Genomic DNA, 22,142 nt, shown 5'->3' on the forward strand with positions numbered 1-22,142 from the left:
GTTACAGATGGTTTAACTTCAATTGATCAAAAATATAGTGAAACTGTTGTTGTGAAGCGCTTTCAAGGTGAGTATAGGTTTATGAGATTCTGGTAAGGGTTTTTAAGCTTGTTGATGCAATGCATAGAGAGTTAGCAGGGGAGTATTTTGGAGCCCTTTGGATCCTTCACATGGGAGCAGCAGTGTTGTGGCTTAACTCCTGCAGTAGCCAAGCCCCAGGCAGCTGCATGCTCGCTCCCCCACCAGTGGGACTGGGGAGAGATTTGGAAGAGTGAAAGCTGGAAAACTTGTGGATTGAGATATAGTCAGCTTCATAGGAAAGCAAAAACCACACACACAAGCAAAGCAAAACAATTAATTCACTGCTACCCATGGGCAGACAAGTGCTCAGCCATCCCCAGGAGAACTGGGCCCCATCATGTCTACTGTTACTTGGGAAGACAAACACCATCACTCCAAATGTCCCCAGCTTCCTCCTTCTACCCTCAACTTAATATCCTGAGCATGATGCCATGTGGTCTGGAATATCCCTTCTTTGGTCAGCTGGGGCCACCTCTCCTGGCTGTGTGTCCTCTCAGCCTCCTACACATCCTCAACTTCCTCACCACTGTGGCTGTACAAAAAGCAGAAAAGGCCTTGGCTCTGTGTAAGCCCTGCTCAGCAATAACAAAAACATTTCTGTATTATCAACCCTGTGTTGAGCACAAATCCAAAACACAGCCCCATAAAAGCCACTGTGAAGAAAAATAACCCTACTAGCCAAAACCAGCAAAAGCAGGGACCAGACAAAGCCTTCTGGCTGAAATCAAAATGTCATGGGGTGAGTCTTTGCCCTCATCTCTGGATGAAGCTGTCTCACACCAGTGGACCAAGAGCCATCTCATGTCATGAGAGAGCAAGAGCAAGGCTTGTCAGCTCCCACATTGTAAAGAAGGCCTGAGCAAAGTGTGACCAAGCTGTATGTGTACAAATATGCATTTTGTTGTGTTCTAATAGCTTCCGCATATGGTAATGAAACATTCAAGAAGTATTCCAGAAATTTCAAGTGCCAGATTCATAGAAGCAAAGCAAGAAGAATGTAAGAAGTTGATTGGACAGAATTCAGTCCTTGAGGATTTTTGCTTCTCATGGTGATGGAAGAAGCTTAAGAGCTGTCCCAGCCCTATGTCACCTGCCTTGCTGAAAATGTCTGTATCTGCATTAAACCTAAAAGCACTGCGGTCTGCTTCACTTTGTGTAAATTTTATACGGACTTAGGCTTCCAGAGAATTTACCAAATGGTGTCTTCAGCTGGACAAAGTTTGGGCACATATGAATATGTAGGAGTTTAACAATCTGGATCTAATGTAACTAATGCCTCACTGCTGCCATAACAACGTTGCCTAAGTTTTTTTGAAATTGTATTTAATTATTCCATAATTGTTTGAAATTAGAATGTGACTTTCTCTCATTATGAAACCCAGGCAAACATGCTGGTGGTCAGTTTGGTGATGCCCTTGAGGTTGGATCCATTTGCTTGCTTGAATTGTTTTGCCTTTCTCCAAGTGTTTCAGTACTAGAAGTGTTTCTTTGTCTTTCAGACAGTGACCCACTTTGGATTAGCAAATAATAGCACTGCAATGTATTGTATAGAGGAGTTCCTAACATGTTCATCATTCCATACACAAAAGCCATAAAGAACACAGGTAGCATATGTGACAAAGGGGCTCACTCTTCTAAATGTCCTTGCAACAATGTGCTATTAAATTACTAAATGTAGGATTAAAATCAGATGGCACTGACTGGTTCTGAGGTAACATTTTAATTATTTGAGAAGATATATGTGAGTTTTGATGGCTGTAAAGAAGGAGCATTTGTGGAAAAAGGTGTGGATGTTCAGCTTTTACAGATAATTTTTCCTGATTTTGGTTTTTTTTTGTTGTTGTTTTTTTCCTTTTTTTTGAGTTTTTTTGGTTGGGTTTTTTGTTTTGTTTTGTTTTGTTTTTTTTCTTTAATACTTGAAATAGCTGACTAGAAGCAAAATGTTTATCTTTAGTGTCATGAAGAAGAACAAGGAATTTTGATTGGGAGAGATCAACAAAGCTTTCTAATCTTTTGCTGAATCTTAATTGCTGGAATCTAGGGCTGTATTAAATATCACAATAAGAGGCCTAGAAGCTTAGTGGCAAAATAGTTTCACATTAAGTAGCTTTGATTCCTCATGTGCATCTTTTCCATTTTATGGGCTAATTAGGAGAATAGCTTCATAATACCTGTTTGTGTAGTTCTCCATACTGCAGTGTGGTTCATGAAATGACACTAGTGTTCAGTTTAATTGATGTTTAAAGTATACTCCAATTTAATTTTTTGGCTTCAGCATCCTGAATGGAGAGGCAGGAGGTTGCAGGAAGAAAAGGAAATAAGAGCACCAAAACAAATACATCCTGCGTTTTGCAGTAACCTAATGTCATTACTGCAACATAACAAAAATTAGAAGTTTCATTTGTAGCCTGGGTTTGAATTTTAATTGAGCAGCATTTGCATTTGTTCTAAACACTAGTAATTATGTGTATGTTAATTGCAGGATGACTGCACTGCATAAAAGTGAAACAAGCTTCTTCATGTCGGGTCCTTTTAAGAAAACTGGAAATCTATTTAGTTCAGTAGAGAGACCAGTGTTTACTCCAGGAGAACAGGCATCCCAGTTCACAGGCCTCAGTCTAAGCTATTGAGTTAATTGCAAGCAAACTGTGTGTGATAGACAAATATTAATTGCAACACTAATGCAGAAAGGAGACATTGTTCTCATGGAACGTGCAAAATAAATAGCAAGTGGGAGCTTTGTGTCCTGGTTCCAGCCAGGACAGGACTGACTTTTGCCATAGCCAGGAGGGGGCATGGCCAGGACCCAGAGGTTATTCCATACCACCTCACATCATTTCCCAGGGATGGGGGAAGGGGTCCCTACCAGGTCCTGCAGAGTAGTGGATGGAACAGTCAGGTGTTGTCAGGATCATGATGTTGTGTGCCGATCATTCTTTCCTTGTGTGCCGATCATTCTTTCCTTGTGTGCCGATCATTGTGTGCTCTTTCATTTGTGGTGTTGCTGTTACTGTTGGTTTTCTTATCTCATTGCTGTTTCCAGTAAATTGTGCTTATCTCAACCTGTGATCTTTACCTTTTGTGCCTCCAACTATCCTCTCCATCCTGCTGCAGGAGCAAAGGGGAAGGGAAGGGGAGTGAGTGGGTGGCACATGTTTTGGAGAGTCTGAGTAGGAGCACCAAACTGGGGAGTACCCTTCCTAAACCATGACACGCTGTTATGACAAGTTGTTCTGCAACTCAGCATAGCACAGTAAACAATATATATATATTTATGATTTATTTAGTGTATTGTTATGTGAGTATGAACAAACATAGGTCAAAACTGATTGATCTTTAAAATTCTAGCTGTGAAGTTCCAAGTAAACAGTTGATCTCAAAATTTGTCAGGAATTTCATACAGGTTTTTTTTTTTTTGCTAATTATATTCGTTTGCAAGTACAGTCTTTTAAATGTCTAGTTAGAACAGATTGTAGCTATAAATTAACATGTAAAAAATTAACATTTCTATTCCAAAGTGTTTTTCCACAATTCTTTTAATAATAACTAAATATCATTCCAGACACTGATTAAGAAGGGCTGGGACAAAAAAAAGTAAAAGAACAGCTAGTACAGAGGCATGTATAGGACCTATTAGTTTCCTAAAATACAATAACATGAATATTAAAACTGTGTTTACAGTTGAGAAGCTGCTGTATCATCTGCTTTACTCATAGCAGTCCTGAATTAAATGCGAAGGCCTGGCCACTCTGGTGGTTTGTACTTCAGAGCGCTAGTTAAGATTCAAAAATAGTTACTAATGTTGAGATGTACCTGACACAGTATTTTTTTCTTGAAATATGTCTGTGTGATCATCCAGGGCTGGAGAATATTTATAGAAAACTTGATATTTGGTGAATAAGTGCAAAGTCTATTGGACACATCTATGGATTGTAATATTAAGGAATAAAGAGTATTTTGCAAGCAAGGTTCTGAGAGAAGACATTATATTGAATGGCTTTCAGTCAGTGATTTGTAGACTTTTCAGGTTCAGTGATTTACTTGCAAGGTGAAGATGAATGATGACTAAGAAAAGCAAGTTTATATTCTACAGTAGTCTACAGATGAGAAATTTCTGAAGAATTACACTCTTCTGTTGGCTATAGAAGAGGTGCTGAGATCTTGAGCAATATTAGCAGAATAATATTAAGAAGTAGTAAACATAGGTAACTAAAAAACTTTTTTTTTCTTTCTATAAGCCATGACCATTTCGAAATCTTATTGAGTACAAATTTTTTTTTTATTTTCCATAGACTGTGTATATATAAGGCAAGACTGTGTTTTTTTTCAAATTCTACTGTCAAAAGTTGTTTGGAGCCTTTGTATTCATTGGAGCTACAGGAGGCAATACTAAGTATGCATCTGTGATCCTAATTGCTGCTTTGTGCAGTCTGTTGGAAAGCTAGGAGATGGTTGGAGCCCTACTTAAATGTGATGATATAAAATTTTAGAGCTCATGGAAAGTCCCAGCTCCACAGGGCATGCAGTGCAGTGTTCTGACCCACCAGCTTGAAGTGTTTTATTTCTTTCTTACTAAACTACTGAAGCAGTTTTCAGGTTTTCAGTGGATTTTCTTCTTTTAGAAATTTTTCTTTCAAACTTTCTGAACTACATGTGGGCTGTTAAATCTAACCTTGGGTACGCTTTAGGACTCCTAGTCTTGGGTTAGAAACAGAGAAGGAATATTTTATTTGCCCTTAAAGTATTTTACTTGTTCCACTGGATGAAATCTCCCCACCTCAACCTCCCAGGCTGCCCCATCTCAACCAAGAATAACACCAAAAATAACAATCACAGTGCATGATGTGTTCTAAATGGCTCCAGGAAATGAAGAAGCATAACAAAACTATTATGTTACTTGCAGAAGGAAAAAAGTCTATTATGGCTTGCATTGAGGTTTAACACTCCCTAATGACTTTCATATTTTTATGAGAATATAACTAAGAATTTATGGACAAGGCATGCTGCACTGCTGTTGTTGCTTCTTGCAGATGTTTCTAAATCTCTCTTCAATTGATTTAGATACTCAAACAAAATGGACCAATTAATATCACTTTGCTAATTCTCTTTATTAATCCATACATTATCCAGAGTACCCATAAAGTGCAAATTGTGTTTTGCAGAATGGTCTGCAAAGGTGAATTCCTTGCTTTTATGAGTTTAATACTTCTAATGAACACTCTTGGAAAACCATGTAAGCAGATACTGATTTTAAAAAAAAAGAGTTTATTGTGGTTTTGCATATATCCTGCTTCAAAATACGTTATGGAATATACTGAAAAGTCTGCCCTTTTTCTTTGTTCTTATGTCACTGATCTTTCTTAATATGTGCTTTCAGTGGAGGAAGACACAGAGGAGAGCTCAAGATCTGGGAGAGAATCTGTGTCCACAGCAAGTGATCAGCCATCCCACTCATTAGAGAGACACATGAATGGAAGCCAAGATAAAAGTGACAGAAAAAAAACTGGAAAGGAAAAGAAGAAAGATCGAGATAAAGAGAAGGATAAAATTAAGGCGAAGAAAGGAATGCTGAAAGGCTTAGGAGACATGTTCAGGTAGGTACTTGGCAATCAAATGTAGAATGAATTATAAAAAGAAGTTTATTTTTCTAATTAGTCATTATTGTAAATTCTTGCTGAGGCCATATTTTACTATGCAAATCCATACATTATATATATAGGCTGATCTCTCAATTTTTGGATCTATGGATGGTATCATAGAAGGGAAGCAGCTCATAATGAAAGAGAAGGAGATGGCTGGCAGGCCAAAGGAAAGGAAAGGCAAAGGAAAAAGTAATTTTAAGCCACAGACTGCTTGGTTTTGAAAGAGTCTTTGGTGATGTCTAAGTAATGCACATATCCTTTGACAACTCAAAACATTGGGGATTTTGTTTTATTTTTCTTCTTTAATACTGTACCCAAAGCTTATGTGTTGCTAAATGAATGTTTTTCCTTGCTTTACTATTAAGACTATTGGTATCATGGAAGCAGGATGTGAAAGAGATTAATCAGTTTGAGATTGAGAAACAGCATGCTTCTCTCAAGGAAGACAGGATCTAAGGTTGTGTGCTCTGAGAATCCATAGAGAACGGGTCAGTGAAAGACCTGATTTACCAAACACTGAGTTCTTTTTAAAGGAGTCATCTCTCCAGCAGACATAAGTGATCTGAAAGGAGCACACTGCTGAGGTACACCCTGCTGTTGTGGGTAAATGTTGTAACATGACAAACATCTTTGATCACTTGTGGAAAGGGGTGAGAGAGCAAGAAAACCAGTCCTTCTTTTAGCCAGCTAGAGTAAATAAACACATTTCAAAGAAAACACAATATTAAAGCAGTGTTTGTTTTGTTATTTAATTTTAAAGTGAGGTACTGGTATTATTTTAATTATTTATTAATGATTCTACTCTGAAAGCATATAAGGGGAGTTTCAGTTAACTTTCATCCCATTTCTTTCTTTATCCTGTAAAATATTATTTTAACATGTGTTGTAACTGCACAGGTTCTTGAGAATTGTTCTGTGACTGACAATGATATCATGAGAGTAGTAAGTTGAAAAAGTGGTTTATTAGGAAAAAAGAGTAGTTAATTAGAAAATATGGTTTTGAAATCTCCTTTAGAAAACACTAAATAATACCAGGCTCTTAGACAGTGTATGCCATAGAACAGAAGAAGAATTATAGGAGTAAGTCCCACATGTCAAGTAGGAAGAGTCCTTCAGCCTGTGAAGCCCATGGGGATGCCCTCATCCTCTGGATATTTGCCTGCCTCAGTTCAAGCCTGGAGCAGAGCATTGCACCCCACTCTGGGAGAGTGTGGAAGGCAGGAGATGTGAAATGCTGAGCGGTTCTTTTCTGCACTCTGTCATTTTTAAACAGCAGAAATGACAGGTAAACCTGAGGCACAATATGCATGGTAAATCCTATAGGCTCTAAGTAGTAGCATCTTGGATACCTTGAGAGTTGTCTTGTGAGTTCAGTCAGAAAGTGTTTACAGCATCTAGAAAGCTTGGGCAGCTCCATGGGCCAGGCAAGGTAACCTTTTCTGTGTGCTTGACACAACACTTCTGAAATCTCTAATTTGGAAACAACACTAATTTGAGTGATAGGATGATCCAATGCTTTGTTGTTTGCTCTTCATAACAGTCAACATTTTCGTGAGATTTTTTTCCTTCACTTCCATTTCTGAGTGAACTTTACTTTTCAGTCTCCTCTTAATTAATGTGAGAGCAGTGCTATCTGGATATAGCTGACTCCTCCTGGATCTGTAAATTAGCTTCCACCTTGTCAGCCCACACAAGAGAGGTGTTCCTGGCAAGGAAGAAAATGCTGATTGAGAGAATTAAGCATTATGTCTCATTTCCACTTGGTGCTTGATTTGCTTTGTTGACAGGCTTCTCAATAACATTTGAGAGATGGGCTTTGTTATGTCTGCAAAATAAGCTACTACTTCTACCTATAACATGTTTTGTTTTTCTGTACATTTGACATATATCATAGATATCAAGTAATCACTGAAAGAAGTTGTGTGATAGAAAATAATGATGACAGTAACATTTAAAATTCAAACCAGGATCAAAGCATAATTGGGTGTTTTAGTTCTGTACAACTTTGTAATTTCTTTGTTATTCTTTTTCTTTTCTCCTTTTTCACTTTTTTCTTCCTTTTCAGTGCTCTAATTTAAAAAAAATTGTTTCTTCATTAGGTTATATGGTCAAAAACACTTGTGTGATGAAGTTGCTATTAGCTGACACTTTATTCCAATGTCTGTATTTAGCCAAAGGGATTTTTGTTACCTATATGCAAACTGGCATCTCATAAAGAAGAGTCTGTGTGATGTATAAAAATAAGTCTCCTTGTGTTCAGTAAAAATCTTAGCATTTGCTGCTGGAATCTTCATTAAACTCTACTGTGAGATGGAAAGTCTCACTAGAGAACCCTAAGTTACCTTTATCCTTCAGCATCTAATCATCATTTCCATGAAATCCCTGGATGATTCAGATAAGAAGTTAAAATCATAAATAAATCTTCTAAACACCTCCATTGTTTTACTGCTTGTGTCAAGTGTAGTGAAGAGGATTGACAGAACCTTGGTGGGGAGCTGCAAACTGCAAAACTGTGTGGCTCTGACAAACACAACTCCTGGTGTCTCCAGAGACCTTTGCTGGCATTGGGCTGTGGACAAGCTGGAAGTTCACCCTTCCTACTGTGACGTAAATCTGCCTGAGCATATGTGTGTTTCAAACTGACACTTCAGGACACAATGGATTATTTAATTATGCCATTTGGCTGAGAAGTCTTCTTACAGATGAAAATAGGACAGAAGTTAGCCTAGAAAAGTGTTGAGCAGAAACATTGGTCTATTGGAGGAGAGGCAGGTGCTGCAGTGCTTTGCTTAAACCTGAATCTGTTTGTTTTATCTGAGTATTGGAATCATTCTTAGCCTTTTAGGAGGATCATATGCCAGGTCCTGTGGCCTGTGAAATGCTGTGCAGTTCCTCCTTCTCCAGTTAGAGTGTGCCTGGATGGCCACTGCCAGCTGAGCAAATAGCTTTTGGGAAGTTGAAATGAAGTTCTACTAGCTTTTTTTCTCACTGCTGAGAAGCCTTCAGTGAATATATGTATTGACATCAGAAGTTTATAAAAATCTGTATGCTTCTCCACATGCAATATGAAATACTCATTTTGAGTCTGATTTTATTTTTAAGTAGAGATTCTGTTGATAAAAATTAACCAGACAAATTTGTTGATAAAATTAACCTGACAATTTGTTGATAAAAATTAACCTGACAAAGCCAATCAGTAGTTGAAGAAATTATTATAGTGCTGCCTTGAGAAAGAGTCTCCACAGTTTCAAAGAGTGTGCCTGTAATTAGTGCTGGTAAATTTACATTAATTTAATGGGTCTCTGTGTTGTGCAATTCTTTGACATTCCTCTCCTGAGAGAGAAAAACGGTATATGGTGCATTTTTCCTCTTCCTTTTGCTCCGATTGTGTACAGAGTATTTTTATGAAAATGGATCCCCATAGGATATGAGAGGGGAAGATTTGAGATGTTACATATGAAGGTTTTGGATGATGATGAAATGACACATCTGCTGTGGTGCTGCTGATCACTTACAGTCCCTTTACTTAATTCTTGCTTCCCAGTGTGCAAGCTTGGATACAGTTGTTATATGGGTGACTGAACTGATGATGTAAAATATGTGGTCAATCTCAGGACAGGATGTGTCTGAGGAATCACATCTTTAGGTGAAAATGAACCTCCAAGACATTGAGAATAATGAGGAGAAAGAAGCAGCTCTGGGTTTCCAAAGGCAGGAAAGGGAATAGTAGGGAGGCCAAGCTAGCTAGTCATGTCTTGCTGAAAATATCTAGGGACAGTCATTGCCTGATAAAAAATGCCAAACTTACTGAAACAATTAACCCTTGATAGGATTGGAGAAAAATGGCTTTGAAAATTCATATGCTATATTTAGATTTGGGGGGGGGGCAGATGATGAGAACAAAAGATGGGGAATATGACTTGTATCTTAACCTGGGGTTTAAGCAAGAAATATCTGCATCAGTTTTGGGGGTCATTTATGGAATAGATGTAATATAATTTGAAGCATCTGTGGATAAGTATGTTATATTAAGTAAATATTTTTTTTACTGTAAGACTTAATACCTGAGTCCCACATAAACTTGACTTTTCAATGGAGAACCTAAGCACTGTGTATTGAGCTTCACAGAGGAAGACTGTATGCTCAAAATTAATCATATGCATAGATGTTTTTTGTCTTGGAGGTTGCACATTTTAAGATCTGGCCCATAATATTGATGGAGATGTAAAGTCATATCATATGGTAGCTGATCCTTAATTCCCATTTTAAGTGTTGTAGCACATAGGTGGGTAAATCAATGCACTGAATAACCAATGCAAATGTAATATCCCCAGATTACCATTAAAATCTAATCCTAATTAGATTTAATTACATTTAAAATGATTACTGTGAGCCTTGCAGTGTTGCATCTTCCAGTTCTGTGAGAGGAAATAGATAATTCAGTTTGCAACCTTGTTTAGCTGAAATCAGATATACTGCTGGCTGGTTTTTTTCCCCCCACACAGCTGTTTCCAAGGTGCACTGGACATGTCCAGATTTCTAAACATACTATTTGTAGCTCTGAATTACACATTTCAACCACATGAGCTATCTGAGACCACTGACTAGGCATTTGGGAGAATAACCTATGTGGATTACTGTTGCTTGTTACATGACTTCCTTGTATTGCCTATTCTGGTTTTCATTTCAGTTTTCTCGTTGTAATGTCTGTGAGGAGATGAAAAGCAACTCACAAAGGTTATACCACTGATTTGGTAATAACCTTCTTTCTCTTTCATTTAATAGCAATCTTCAGACTTTTAACTGAGCACAATAACAAAAACATGTCAGAGTTGTGTAAAATACTATTGAATTATATCCTAATCAGCAGGACTGGAAAATACTTCAAACTTGATAAAACAAAATCTGTGGTCTGATTTCTATCATTCAGTAACTTAAGATGCAGCAATAATGACATTTTCCTTGGAAGCTTGACTAATAGGACTTTGTATTGGTGAATGACACTTACTGATATATGGACTTAATAGAAAACATGGGAATGAGCTCTGAAAGTTAGTGTTTTTTTTCTTGAGTGCTCATGGAATAAAACACGATAAATCTTGAGCCTTGGAACAGAGAGGAGGAGGTTAGTGCTTAAACACCCATCAGCTGCATCATTTCAAACTTGGAAGCTCATTGTGTGCACACTGAGTTGTGCCTGGGTTTGCTAATGCTCATATGAGAACGCTGCCGACAGCTTGTGCTGCTTGTGCTGAGACTTTCACCAGAAACACTGAGCTGGGTCGTTGGTCAGGTAAATGGAATCTGGGGCCATTTGTGCTCTGGTTTTTGCCTGCTGCTATTACAAGCCAGCTGGCACAACTGTCATTAAGGCCACATCTGCTTCCCCCTTCTGCCACCAGCTAGAAAATGCATGGCTTACTGTAATCCTGGATGCAGGGTCTAAGCAGGATATCCTTTCACTTTAGAGGAGGAGCACCAACCTCATCCTGTCTGCAAGTTGGATACTGTTGATGCACCTTTTCTGTGCTCCTTTGGGCTACTTTGTCCTAATCCATTTTCAAAGTTTCAGCTGGCCATTGGGACACACAGCATTAGAAGAGCCTTTCAAATGAAATCAGCCATGCAGCAAATTGTCATCTTTGATGCAGACGATTACCCAGGACTCTTACAAGGGTCTATCAAAGCATTTTCATATTCTTCACTTACTTCTTTCCAATTAAAACTAACTAAGGGACTGAAAGAGATAAGCCTGGTTGGAAATAACTTTTCTTTTTTTGCAAAGATAAGCAGTGCTCCTTCCTTTCTCTGTGCATTTCTGCCTGCTGCTGGATGGAGGCAGCTTTGAGGAGAGGTGTGTTTCATTGCCTGCAGTCCCGAGCACACCCACTTTGGACTAAGATGTCATTGGGGCAGGGGGTGGTGGAATGGCAAATTTATGTTTCTGAACCAAAGAAGTTCACATAATCTGTCAGGGATTTAAGGAATGCAGCTTCATTAAGTGGTTAGTAAACTCTATGACTTTTAAACGAAACACAGAAAGCAGTGGTATGCAATAGTGCAAGGGAGATTTGAAGTGGGAGATTAACATAATAGTATGTGGCTTTCTGGTTTGTCACTCTGACAGAAAGCAGGGATTTTGCTCTGTGTGTTCTTTACTCTGGATTTTCCCAGAGTAAATCTTGAACTTATAAATCTGATGGTGATATAGTGTATGGGGGTTTGGTTGTTTTGGTAGTTTTTTTTTTAAATTTCAATAGAATCAGGGCTCTTGTTTCTAACATCCAGAAGTGTCAGGATGACTTGTTACTAGAGATGAGTTCATAGTGGCTGCTAACATATTCTCCCAGTGTTCTTCCTTTGCTTGTCAGCGACTTTAAATAGAGAACCTTTGACACCTTCAGCACTGTCTTTGCCTGCAAAGCAAGCGAGGGAGGCAGGCAGGGTGACAGCTGAGCCCTCCGCCATCCTGCCCGGCGTTCTGCACACTTCTCTTCCAGGCCTGCTGGATGAATATAGAACACAAGTGTCAAGGATGACACCTTCTTTATAATCTCTGCAAAGCCAGCCTTTTCAGGGAAGAATTTGTTGACAGTTAAGAGATTCAAAGTCAATTTCAGTTTAAGCTCATATAGAAATAGGATTTTTTCTTCCACCTCATGTGATAATTGAAGACTAAACAGGCAGTGCCCTAGTCCATAACAAAGCATCATGAATAAATACTGTCTTGAGACATGAAGTATTTGTTAGGTGAAAAGCTCTATTAATAACATTTGTTTTGTTATCTCTTGGAAAGCTTCTTTAGAGGTTTAATTCACTATTGATAGCACCTGTACATTGGTATATATTGTGGATGCTGTAGATTATGTTTTTAAAGCAGACTCATCTTTGAAAATCCCTTTTAAAAACAGGAATAGGAATGTTGACTTAGAGGAAAATGAATGCAACTCAATATAGCTTTGTATCTGGGATGACATAGGTGGTTAAGTCACATTTTCTTAAAGTACTGAAGTTGGCAGCTGCAGGACAGTTGATCCTTTTCTAAAAGGCAAAGCTCCAACTTACTACTGCATTTCAGTTCCCAGGAGCAATGGTTTGTATTTGTGCTGTGTTGGCAGGCTGATGCCTCCTGGTAAGATGTTAACTTGTCCTACTATTGTGCAAAGAAAGATTCATTGAAGACGTAATTATGCAACCCCTCAGTGAAAATGGCAAAATGGGATTAAAGCAGTGTATAATTTCTGGAATAGAATACACTGGCACAGAAGTAGTTGGTGAGCACCTGTTTCCCTGAATGCAGTAGGAAAATAGTAGGTATAAGGCTTTCAAAGGCCTTATTTAGGCTTTTAAATTGTTGCTTCAGGATAAACTAAGAGGAGCACAAGTTCTGTAGAAAGAATAAGAGAGAGAGAAATACTAGAAACACAGTGACAATGGGTATAGAAGTAGTATTTATTTCTGCCACTTTGAATCTGTTGATGACTTCTAGAGGAAAGAAGAATAATTATAAGGAACTGAAGAGGTATTCAAAGTACTGCACTTTTAGTGATTTGAGCAAGAAAGGTTTTCTGCTTGGTTCATCTCCTACTCACAGCAGCCCAGCTTCAACTTTTCATCAGCTGAGTGTCATGGCCAGTTTATTTTCAAATATCTCCAAGGATGGAGAGTCAGCAGCCTCTTTCAGCAGCCTGTTCCAATGCTTAACCACTCTCCTGGTGAAAAGTATTTGTCCTTGGTAAGATAGGAATGAGAGACACTGAATAATTGCTGGTACAAAAAATGTGAATCCATCAGCATGTACTTAAGCTTCTCATGAATCAAGAACATGTGGATGTACAATAAGATTTTCATGCAAAAAATTGACATTTTAAAGGACCTTTGTGATACAGTGTTATCCTCAGGGATTGCTGCCCTCACAGGACCCCAAGAGTAAATGAAGTAACATACCTGAGTCTGTATTTGAGACTCCTTACATGCTAAATGTTAAGGAATAATTTATCTATTATAAGAGGATTTTTTTTTCCCATTGTGCTTCCAAGCATCTTATTCCAAATTGTCTTGGACTGGCAACTATTAAGATACTGAGCTGATTGTCTCTGATGGGGTAATAATGTCTTATATGATCCACTGAGCTAGAAAAGGTGATTATTTTCTGTGGAACTAAGGAAGAAACAGTTGACAGGAATCTTTCTTTCTACTATTCCATGCTACACCAGAAAATGTCACCTGTTTTTTGTTAAATTTCTAAAATTAGTGTTGCATTAATGCTGATATTTTCCATTTTCATCCCAAAGTACATATATCAAGTAAAACCTCAGGCATTTGTAGTTCAGCCAGTCATAAAAGGAGGAAGTTTATTTTACTTCTGGAGGGGTAGAAAGAGCTCTTTGAAATTCCACTCATGTTTGGCTGATTCCTTAGGATTTAGTATAAAAGCATAAGAATTTGGTCACACAAGAGTTAAATGATACCCAGGAAGTCCCTGTATCCCAGTACTTTGCCTCTGTCACTGAGCAGTTGTGGCTCCCAAGGCTGGGATACCAGAACTGGGTGACCAAGTGTTCCCAGGGCTGTCTTCCAGACTTCAGGGATCTGTAGCTCAGGGGTTTCTTGAGACACTGCCTTTGTGCTCAAGTACAAAATACAATGTGTACACATATTCTGTTCTGGGCAATTTGTCCTGTTACTGATCATTTGGGGTATATTTACCTAATTCCAAAATACTACAAAATTTGAAGTATGCCATATACAAAAATGTCTTTTAGAGATTGTGTAAATGACTTTTGTATCAAGGAGCTGCTTTTGCATTTCAAGTGCCCAGGCCTGATTGCATTGCACTGCAGTAGATCTGGCTCATTATGTCAGCATTTTATGGCACTCAGGTAAGCATGTTTACAAAGTAGCAGTAAACCTTTTTGATGTGCAATAACATTTCAGTAGTTAATGTAGTGTTCCACCATGTATTAAATTTTACCACTTCTGGGCAAACTTACAATAAGCAGAAGTGAAAGAAAGGGCTGTAGATGTTTATAAAATAGACTCTACTGGAATGAATTCAAGAACTAGTTTTACAGTGTATGTTTGGTCTTGCTGATGATGTGGTCAACAGTAAATTTTGAAATGTTTGCTTTTGCAGAAGATAAATTCTTAGTTTCTATGAATGTTAACACTTTTTTCAGGACTTTTTTTGCTATCAGTCTTGTAGCTCCAAGTCCAAAAAGGAATAAAAGCATAATTCATACAGTTTCATGAAACTGCTTGGTCAACTTGACTAATTTCAATAAATATAACAGCCTACTACTGATAGGCTGTTTTTTTAAAGAGTTTGTATTTCATGTTAAAAGTATGTTGGAAATGCTATATTGGTAGAGAAATTCTCTGTTATAAATAACTACTTCAGCCAATGTTAACTGATTATTAACTTCATAAATTTAGCTTTGTCAATGAAATCTGCATAGTTAGTCCTAATGTTTTTTGGGCTTGCAGTACAAAAACTCTAGGAGTTTGGCAAGCTGCTTAAACTTTCAAGAGGAGCTATTTTCTCATTTTAAAAATAGGATAGTACCTTGTCCATGCTAGTGTCTCCAGGGGTTTTGATGTCATATAATGTTTCCTGCACTGTATAAATATGAAATATATGTATGCTAAAAACATATGCTTGAGCTCCCAGATACTGGTGGTGAGTGTAGTTTGAGGGTGGTTGAATGCTGGATGGATGTTGGATAGATGAATCACTGAAAATGTAGTTTCCTTTTTCATGCTATGCTGTTATAAGTAGTGCTTGGTAAAAAATGTCTAATCAATGACAAAGTTTATGGATTAGTTTTAAAGGATCTGAAAAAGAAGATTAAAAAACAAAAAATGCATCTAGAATCTTTATCAGCAATTTTCAGTACCACAGTAATAAAAGTAGTATATTTTTATACCAATTGCTAGTGCCTCTAGCATATTCAAGACCAGGTGTGTTTAGCATGCAAGCTGAACTGCTGTTACACATTTCAACAGCAGCACACCACAAATAAATCTCAAATATTTCACAATGTTGTTATAGATGCTATCATTGTCTTTAGCACATAGTGCTAAAATCCTGAAATTCAGAGCACAATATGCTGGCACAAGCAGGAGTTTTAGATGTAGTGTGACAATTAAAGTATTTCTTTTCTCTGATGTTGCTGAGCAGGTAATGATACCTACAATATTATAATCTCTAACCATTAGGATTCCTGGTATCATCTGTAGAGCTCCAAATACTTTGCTAGTTTTATTTGCCTTTTATAATCCCAAAGGAAGAAAGCTGCTGATGTAAGTTAAAGGAAATGTGAAGAATCAGTGCCATTTTCATTGTTGGGTTTTTTTTTCAAGATTTATTTTAGGCTATATATTCAGAAGAAACAATGAAATGGCAGTGATAATTGCTGTATACTGTGTGCAACACTGAGCCTGAGCAGAGCTGTTATCATTTCAAGAACATCTCAAGAGCCAGATATCTTTGAAGTCAAGTCTGGGTTTATTTTAAACATCATCTCTCTGGGTTTCTAAATAAATACAGGCCTAGTCATTTGCTTCTTATAGTGCCTGAGCATGTAGAAATGAGAACAAAAATGTCAGTGTGTATGGGGCTGGTCCAGGTCTGAGATTTTCTGTGCTAGGGGCTTATTTATATGGGTTGGAAAAAGAAATGAAACCAAACCAAATAACAAACCACCCCAACTCACCACCCCACATCTCTTGCCTGTAATTAGTCCTGAACAAGTCCTGCTTTGTACATCTTTTGAATCTGAAAAAATCTCAGTCCCAGCTTGGCCCTAAAATAATCAGCAGTGTAAATCACTATTGATATAGTTATTTCAACTGCTTTCAAATTCTTACCATGAAGACAGCTCAAGCTCTGACTGCTGGCAGCTACAGGATGCCAGGCATCTCCAGGGCTCCAGGTAGCTCTGGGCAAGGCCTGGAAGCAGCTGCGGCAGGGACCTGCTGTCAGACTGCTGTCCCAGCAATGATCCACCTGAGTCTTACTGCATCTGCTCCAGAGATGGTTTGTTCTAGTGCTGCTGCTGCAGTGCAAAGCCTTGCTCTTCATTCTCCACCCAGAAGATACAGCATGTGGAAACTAAATTTTCCTGCTGCAGGGTATATAAGCTGATAGAAGAGACAGAGGTATGTGAAGCCAGCAGTGACATATTAATATTTATTACCCAGAGCCTTGGTTCAGGCTAAGTCCCTGTGCCATAGCCCTATCTTTGTAGCAAACTTTCAAAATAATGTGCCTGTTAGTTTTTGCTCTCTGCTTTCTATGATAATGTGGATTCATAGAATCACAAAATGGTTTAAATTGCAACCTAAGGACCATCTAGTTCCAATAGAACCCTTACTGAGTGGGAATATCTTCCACTAGATCAGGTTGCTCAAAATCCCATCCATCCTAGTCTTGAAGACTTCAAGAGCACTTGAATGAATTGTGTTCTGGGGTACCTTATTAAGGTGTCCTGTTGGCATTATTAATTTGGTTATAGAATTAAACTTTATTTTTAGCCACAAGGAGACTTGAGTGGCACTGTGAAACCCAGAATGGGACAGGAGACCCTAAACTGTAACCCACAGCCATCAGCACTAGGGTGCTATGACTCAGTGAGGGGAATTGATTTTTGGTGCTGTAGAGAAGAGAGTGACAGCTGCACACTTGTCTGGTTTTAGGAATATTTTGTTTAGACTTACCCCACAAGTCCTACAGTGTTGACTGTGGTCTTCTGCTGGAAATTGTCTGTGGCTTCTCTACCTTCTGTAAGTGAAGATATGTGAATGAGGCTAAAGATCCAGAGACATCACCTATTGCTTAAGTTACACTGCAGAGGTTATTTTCTAGGAAAATATCAACAAAGATCTCTAGTAACTGACAGAAGATGTGCTGACTTACACATTAACATTTCTAGGTAATGAGATCTCTAGGGAAAATTTAATCTTTGGGAGGTTCTGGATGAACTGCAGCTAGTTTGATTAACTTTTTGTGTCCAAGTTAACTATTGCTGATTTTATACAGTTTAATTGCATGACTGCAGGACTTAAGTACTTAAGTTCTCGGAATAATGTAACTGCAATTTCCTGGTCTAGCTAGCTTGTTTACTACATTTTTGTCCTAATTTCTCTGCTGTTGCATGTGCTTAGTGAGCATTTTTAGTGATTTTCATGTTGTAGCTCATGTTTACCTACGGCAGGCCTATTAAGCAAAGCGTTTTCATTGTAAAGTGGAGCTGTGATGCCTCTTAGTATTACTGAGGGATTTTTTTTTCCTTTTCTGGCAGGAAAGTCTTGAAGCAAATTTCCCTTGCAACTTTTTCTTTTTATTCTCTTTTTCTTTGGCCATCTCTTGAGTGCCAGTAAAATGGGTGGGTTTTTATGTTTCATTAGCATTTCTTATAAGGTCTGCCTTTAGACCAGTACCCATTTTCTAAATTGTACTTCTGTTGGGAGGGCTGCAAAAAAATCATGGTAACCAGATGCAGTATTTGTCTCTGGCCTGGAAAAGTGTTAGATTTAACAAAAGAAGCTAATAAAAATGTTCAAATTGACCCTTCTCATCATTTGGACTTCTTGGAGCTCAATCAATCACTCATTATTATCAGAGTTATTCACACAGAGGCAGAAGTGCTAGTGTTTCTCATAATCAGCCCTTGAGCCAGACATAATTTGCAATTTGAAGCATTGTATTTGGAAACAATAATGCATTAAAATGAACAGAGCAGGAATTAGAAGTATAGTTGTGGAGAGAACGTGTTGCTGAGTAGCCATGGTTGAAACACTGTCTCTAAGGATCCTGAGTGGACACCAGTAATTAGAGGCACACAATGTAGTATTGTTCCCACCTAAATGGGTCCACAGTTTTTAAACTCCTCTGTGGAGTGTGGCAAATGTTGCCTACCTTGCTGCATGGCTGCAGGGCAGCTGTGGGCAGGTGGGGAGCGCTGGGGTAAGGTGGTGTCACCTGTTTGGCACAGTGTGAGCCAGAGATAGGGGGCTGAACCTGGCCCCCAGTAGGACTGGGATGTGGGATTTTACTTCATAATAAAATTGCTTATGTTATAGAAGAATGAGCACATTTTACTTTAGATTGTCAGGAACTTGTTAATAGTAGCAGCGGTTGCTGCTGAGCATTTGGGAATTTTTTGTTATCCCTCTGTATGCTATTATGTATTGCATATTGTATGTATGCTTTTATGTATGCAGTCTGTGAGTTAACATACTGCAGGCCTTCACTCAGGTTTTTTCAGGAGCCTGCTTTTGGCTCTGTATGTGAGGCTTTATTTTGTTTTTTGCTATTTGTATTTACAGTCTTTCAATTACTGTGTAGTATCTTACTGCCCAGTATTGCATTTTAGAACGGAGCGCTGCTGTCTTGAAGGGCACATGCTGTTTGAGAGGGGTGACAGGAGAATTTCTAAGTACATTAAATCACACTATAAAAGGATATGTGTCTGATTGAGATTATATATTTATAAAATACCTATTATGCAAAAATACTGAATTAGCTTAGTTGGTCACATGGATGAGCTACTGTCTTCAATGACAAGTAGCAGACGGTGTATCAAATTTAAACTTGGGGCAAGTAACTGTGGTCAATAACTACTCTCTTTTTTGAATGCATACATTACATTAAAGAGCTTTGGTCACAAACTTTAAAATGCTTAGACTGTTATGAAATGTCCATTAAAATGTCATGTACTACTTCTGTGGTTGCTCCCATCACTGATGACTGTTAACACAATTGTACCTACGCAGAAGATTTTTTTATATTCCTGACTCCTTCAGGGATACCACAATTCCCAGTTTTACAGGTTTTGTCTGAATATGAATAATTTATGGTGACTTTTACTATGTTGTAGTGCTGCTTACTGAGTAGATTTGGACATCTCTGCTTCTTGCTGCCTTCTTTACAATAGTATCATTGTCAAATTTTTGAAAGTTTCTTTGAACTTCTCAGCCTGCTTTTCAACTACAGTGATTTGAAGTAGTTAGGGCTTTTTTTCTGATTGCTTTTCCTTTATTTATTTATTTATTAGAGCTGTCCATGGCTCCAGCTAGCTTCAGGCAATCACGAGTAGCAATGCAAGAAGATTATCTTCTGTTTAGAAATTTGCAAACAGATGGTCTTTCCATAAAAGAAATCTGTTTTTCAAAGTTCCACCATTTTATGCTGGAAGTAAATATTACAAATGTTTAAGTTGTGAAAAGAGAGCGACTTGGTGTGAATAATATTCTGCCTGTTATGTCATGCCTTTCAGGAAATGTTATCAAAACTGTTTAGGAAAATAATTGAATTAAACCTCATGACATGTCTCTAGTTTGGCTTCATACCCATTTTTTTCGAAGTTGGGGTAGTGGTTCCCAAAGCCAGGCAGATTACATTTCACTGGCTGGAAGCAGCTATGGATCACATCTCTTGTCTGCACTTCTTTTCTGGAGGTTGGTGTGGGAATCACCGGTGCTGCTGCACATGAAGCACTGGGTCACCCTGTCTGTTCTTTTTGAGTAAACTTAGTTTGGTGAGATGTACCAGAACACCCCCTTGAATGGGGCTGAAAAACGGTATTTTAATGTTTGGAAAGTGATATGGAGGCTGCTGGGAGAAAATGTGTGAATAGAACACAGAAGACCTTCACATGCTTTACAGTATTCAGGCCCAAGGTGGGCACTTCAAAGGGCTGGTAATTTGCAGTAACAGCCTCTTGGGTTCTTGTGCTTTAAATTTCTGTGTTTGTGGATAAGCATGTGAGTTTCTTTATTGCTTGAAGGCAAACATCACTGGCCTGAAGAGATACAGGTGTACCTTTTAGAGTTTTCTTAATTTTCATGAGTGACCTATGACCTTTAGTAATGTGCTTTTCTTGATTTGTGACGGTAGAGTTCTCCAGGAACCCTCCTGGCAGGGGTCCTCTGCTGGATGTTGCACCAGAAGGATTGCTGCTTTATCAGTTTTAACATTTGCAAGCAGATCCATGGAAAATGAAGTTATCAATGTCTGTTTTAATTATGCCCACAAGCTCCTGCATCAAGGTGCCTGCACATCAGTGCTTTTGTGTCATCTCAGGACAGTGCTGCTGCTGAGTCACTCCAGCAGTCACTCCACTCGCTCCCAACAAGTAGAATTGCATCTACTAATTTGATTATTAACATGTGATAACAGGCTATTTCTAGAAATCATTTGCCAATATAGAAATGTTTACACTTTAAAACATGTTTTTAAAAATAGCATTTGCGCAATTTTGCTTGGAATGGAAAGCTTCTAAACCTTTAGATCATCAAAAGAGGGTGGCTTTTGTTTGTGTGCTGTATTTTTGTTTTTGTTTTTTTTTTTAGCAACAGAATAGTTTTGTGTGTCCCAATAATGTGTTGCAATATAAATCTCATGATTTTGCTGATACAGAAGGGTGAAAAAGAAATCATTGCAAAATCATTCAAGCAGTGTTTACATTAGGTGTGTGTCTGTGTGTGTGAATACTGTTTGCTACTAAGGGAAGAAGAGCATGCCTTGAAGCTAGAAAACTGACAAAATAGCTCAAGACACCAATTGTTAATTTTTAATGATGGTCTTTTTTCTATTAAGGAACATAATGCTGCTGAAGTTGTCTCAATCAATTTTTGTGTTTTTTTCATTAATCAACTAATGCATGTTTCTTCTGTAGCTCTTTATTCTAATGAAATATGTGGATGATTTGGCAGACGACAATGATCTCATCAGTAACGCATCAGAGTCAAATCCTTTTAGCAGATTACACATGTATTATTTTTGTTGCATCAAGGATGCTGACATATATTCTTTTAAACTGAATCTACAATTGAGATAACTTCTAAATGTGGAATTTCTGTGGTTACTCATGTATCCTTCTTGCTTCACTTGTCCTATCTGTACTTCTATCTATTTTTGCAAAATCATTTACATATTCTTTATGTCTACATGTGTACTTTATGTACATTTCACATATTTTTTATATATATTGCATCATATTGTAGCTTGAGCCTGTTCTTTAAATGTTCTGGTAAGCTGTCTTCTCTGTTGAGCCTCATACTGTTCATTTGCTCTGATGCACTGGCCCAAAGCCACTGAAGGCACTTGTTAGTCAGTGCCTCTCTGTTCAGCATGATAGACTTTGGATTAGGTCACCTCCTAGTTGGTGGCAGTCATTCAAGTAAGTAAGCTTGAAAGTGAGCCAGCTGACAGAGAGCTTTGGACATTCATTTTAGTTTGATTAGATTATCCAAAGTTCATGAGATTTCCTATTTGAGGGTCAAGCTTACGGCATACAGGTCTGTGTTCTCATCTTTTTATTAATAATAATGTGAAAAAACAGTATCATGGGGTCTGAGGATGGGCCTTTCCTCTAATATGACCTGGCTGTTACATATTAGAATTCACACATTTAG

At 38.1% G+C, this 22,142-nt stretch overlaps 1 protein-coding gene across 7 annotated transcripts in view; it reads left to right on the plus strand.

The window, feature by feature from the left end:
• PARD3 (par-3 family cell polarity regulator) overlaps window positions 1–22,142 on the plus strand; it is a 445,230-nt gene that overhangs the window by 300,839 nt on the left and 122,249 nt on the right. For all 7 annotated transcript variants that reach the window (XM_066551580.1, XM_066551588.1, XM_066551597.1 and 4 more), the window contains one exon: window positions 5,459–5,675. In XM_066551580.1, coding sequence (XP_066407677.1) covers window positions 5,459–5,675 — 217 coding nt within the window. The remainder of the gene's footprint in view (window positions 1–5,458; window positions 5,676–22,142) is intronic.

This window comes from Molothrus aeneus, chromosome 1 (assembly GCF_037042795.1).
Source record: "Molothrus aeneus isolate 106 chromosome 1, BPBGC_Maene_1.0, whole genome shotgun sequence".
In the NCBI taxonomy this organism is placed as follows: domain Eukaryota; kingdom Metazoa; phylum Chordata; class Aves; order Passeriformes; family Icteridae; genus Molothrus; species Molothrus aeneus.